Here is a 3,909-nt window from a genome sequence, read left to right as displayed (position 1 = left end):
GCCCTTCTCACAACAAGCATTGCACTTCGAGTTTTTTTTTCTTTTTTGCAATCCTTTCTGCGTTAGATTTGCCAGTGTTTGTAGATGCAGCACTTGAGCCACGGTTGCGACCATATTTGCCGCCGCGCTGGCGGCGAGGACCCTTTTCACTATTACCGTGCTGCTGCACAGCATTTGCTTGGGGTTTACTGGCCAGGCCACGGCTGTTCGCAGCGCTGCTGCTTGATTCACACACTCGCTGGTTGTGTAATATTTCTGTATCTCTAGACGGCCACGTGCGTCGCGCACCGTATATTTGTAGTCTGGATCACGGCGTAGCTGCTCCGTAACTTCATCTGCAATCGTTGGGTAGACTGCGTGAGCCTTGGTTAGCATAACCTTAGCGAGTCGCGAGTCTGAGATGGGGTCATTATTTTCTGTTAGTTCGCGCTGCATCTTCAGTAGGTCGGCGATGTAGTCTCGCACGGGCTCGTCTGGGCGAAGCATTCGCCCGTAGATTCGTTTCCAAATCAGCACCGTGTTTACCCCTCGCCCTTGGCCGAAATCCTCAGCTAGCACCCCGCCATAGCTCGACAGGGTCAGCCAGGCTGACCACGTCCTGGTAACGGATAAGGGCTTCATCAGAGATGGCCGAGACAAGAAGGCCATTAGCTTTGCGATATCCGCTATTCCAACAGTCCTTCACGCTAGAAGACCAGTTGTCGCTGAAGGGTTCCTTGCCCAGGACAAGCTGGGCCATGTTTGAGACGTTTAGACCTATAAGCCCTCGTAGGCGACAAGCGGGGTAATCCTCCGGCTTGGAGAGATTTTTGTCCACCTGCAGGGTCACTACGGCTGCTACTCGATTCATTTTGCCCGCAGGTTCAGAGTTAGCTTTTCTGCGGCTCGCGGAGGTATTTCCAAAGGTGTCTTCTCGTCGAACTGGGGGAGAAGGCGATCGTTCTTTCAATGAGCGAGCGGTCAGTTGCCAGTTTGCTGTCTCCTTCTCTTCTGCGGGTTTGGCCAATGAGCGTTGCCCATCTTTTGATTCCGCCAATGGAAATACAGTATTTTTTACTGTCACAGGTACCCGAGAGTAATGGTCACCAATCATCGGATTAGAATTTTCAGTCAAATCTCCTTTTTCTTCAGAGTCGGTGCTATTTGACCCCGACGGCACCGCTCCTGTTGCAGTCTGGTTGTCTCCTTCGCGTCGCTGCTCCGCACCACTTTCGCACCACTGGTACGTTTGTCGTCTTGGCTTTCAGTTGTTGGGCTTATAACCTGAGACGTGCTGTGTGCCTTGTAGTTACCGTCAGCGGGACGTAGCCCCAGCAGCACGTATACTTAAAGGAAGAGCAAGATAGACGAGGTGGAAGGCAGGGAGTTGCCTGGCAGAATGCCGCGGCGGGAACAACAAAGGTGAGAGGCTTGAGTACTCGCTAATACGATTGGAAGTGAGCGCAGAGCTGCGCCGCAGCCCGCTCCTCAACCTTGGGGCCCATGATTTATTTAGCGAGCAGTTGCTAACCACTCTTGTTGTCTTATCTAGTTGCAGGTGCTAGTGCTGAGGACTTGGGCGGTTGCAACCGCCATGAGAGGCTGCGCCTCTCACCATCGCAGGAGGAATATGGAGTACAGTCGCGTACACGACCGTGTGGCCGCTGCTACACGTCGGGGCCAGCACTGCTCGCTGGCAGTCTGGCACTGGTACACTCTGGTACCTCACAGCAGCTTCTACCGAACAAGGGCTAGAGGTGGACGGATAATGCCGCTGTGGGCCTCGACAGCTTTGTTTACAGACCTTTTTATAGTTATTAAGATCTACAAATACGATAATAGTGATAATCTAGCACAACACCTAGCCGTGTAAGAAAAATTGAAAAAAGTAAATTTTCTAAAAAAAAAACATCTCCAAGCATTTGTAAATGTAGGGCTTACTACTACATGTACTTGTAGCACTACCAGGATAAATGCCATATCCGGAGGCCCTGCCGGTACACGTATTATATTTCTAAACTTGGAAAGTGGACAAACCTTGAGTGAGGATGACCCTGGTGTTCTGTTGGTAGTGCGAAGCGTCTTGCCGCCAGCATCAGTCGATCTCATTAGGCTGTGCTCAGTGGCAGGGGCGGATTTAGCACAGCCAAAAATAAGCTGAGAATAATTGGGCTACAACTAGACATTTTAATGACGAAATTTCCCTAAAAAATTGCCGCCCCTACTCAGTGGCTCTAGCGTACCCGGTTGCATCGGCTCTGGTTTATAAGCTTCACCAAGTCCGACATTGAAATAGATGGGTATCGGGCTGCCAATCGCATATGTGACAGCGTAGGTTGGTCCCACGTGCTCAATTGCCCACTTGCATTACCGCTGCGATCGTTCACAGCTTGTCTCTGCTTCTGGTTATTATGGTGGCTGCTGCACGAACAGCATGCAGGATTTACACACGGCAATTTCCGTATCCACCAGCTTCGCACTTCGTTCACTGGGAGTTTTAAGTGTCTTCTTTACGCTGCAGCTCCAACACAATGGCACCAAGCAGAGTGCACACGTGTTGACATTGCTGAGGTGAGTACTGCGTCGTCTCGACAAGACATTTCTCTTCTTCCAACAGTTTTCGCAGGTATTGCACTCATTTTTTGCCCATACTTCCTCCCGCCGCTTGGTGCTTTTATTTTCAATACACCACTGCAACTTCTTCGTCTCCGATAATTGTGGCGAGCTCCAGAAGCCCAAGGCCGATCCCCACATCGCAGCCATAACTAGTTTGTCCATAAGACGGCCTTGAGGCTCGACGTACATCTGGTTATATACGTCCACGACCCCCTTTTCAATCTGTCGGTAAATGGCACCATACATGAGCTTCCCACGTATCATTGGCTTGGGGAGTGCAGGGCATTGTGGCAGGTCGATGGACTGAGCTACCTCGTATCCAATTCGCTCCCCATTCGGACGACTGACAACTCCTGTTGCATGAAGTCGCGTGGACGCACTACCTTGTTGAGTGGCCAACTTTGCTCCCCCACCATCCACGTGACACCCATGAACTGGAACGGATCGGCCTCTGTCAGTCCAGCGATTTGCGCCAATACGACACCGTCTAGAGGCTGTTTACCCAGCGTCTCCGACCGGACTTGGATCGAGAGGAAGTCGGGGGTCTCCAATCCGAACATGACCTCACTAAGATTGCTCTCGATGGTCCCGACAGCCAGCAAAACGCAAGGGTTATCCCAGTTGTCACCTGGAAGGTGGAGGTCTCGAGGGGTGTTCGTGTCGCTCGTACGTTCAGAGTACAGTGAAGCGTTCGTCTGCGTCCTCAGTTGCTTCCAGCGTGTGCTGTCGAGGCTCGCATGGTGTCGTGGGGAGCCCGAGACGGGGTCTCTGCTGGCGTCTCGCTCGTCGAAGCTGCGTAGCGTGCGGTCCAGCAATTGGAATGTTAAGTCTCGACAGTGCTGCTGCTGGCTAAGCGTCAGGTTCAGCGGCGCGAACGGCACCTCTCTTCGGCTATCGAGCGGCATTGACGTGCGCGTCCTAGCTGGTCGATGGGATTGTGAGGCCGCGGAGTTGCTCCATACACTTTTATCTATATCAGCTGCTTCGTCTCCCGCCGTCATCCCTTGAAAGCACTTGTAACTTTACTAAAAAAGTTCCTTCACGTAAACAGGGTCTTCCCTTTCGGATTGCGTCACTTTGTCAGGTGAAGCTGAGCTTCAGCACCCAGCGACTTCAATCTGCGGACACATTAGACCCCAGTTTGGACTCCACATTGGAGGTCTATGACTGTCAGTAGACAGTGTCTACAATGTAGACAACATGTACTACAGTAGACACAGCAGACTCGAAGTCTGCTTGCAGATCAGCAGATGTCGACAGTCGTGCGAAAACCTCGTGCGTGACTCAAAATGAGGCGACTCAATTGGGTCAGCA

General features: G+C 51.9%; 1 protein-coding gene across 1 annotated transcript; it reads right to left on the bottom strand.

Annotated features, from left to right (window-relative positions):
• Positions 1-2,974: 2,974 nt before the first annotated feature.
• On the bottom strand, positions 2,975-3,500 carry PITG_04930 (uncharacterized protein; the record flags this gene model as incomplete). The annotated part of the gene is made up of 2 exons (XM_002905585.1): positions 2,975-3,029; positions 3,112-3,500. The coding sequence occupies 2 exons, from the start codon at positions 3,498-3,500 to the stop codon at positions 2,975-2,977; spliced, it is 444 nt and encodes a 147-aa protein (XP_002905631.1).
• Positions 3,501-3,909: the final 409 nt, after the last annotated feature.

The sequence above is a fragment of the Phytophthora infestans genome, genomic scaffold (genome assembly GCF_000142945.1).
Source record: "Phytophthora infestans T30-4 supercont1.6 genomic scaffold, whole genome shotgun sequence".
Classification (NCBI taxonomy): domain Eukaryota; phylum Oomycota; class Peronosporomycetes; order Peronosporales; family Peronosporaceae; genus Phytophthora; species Phytophthora infestans.
Note: the sequence above shows the minus strand (reverse complement) of the source record. Positions and strands in the feature narration are given on the sequence as shown.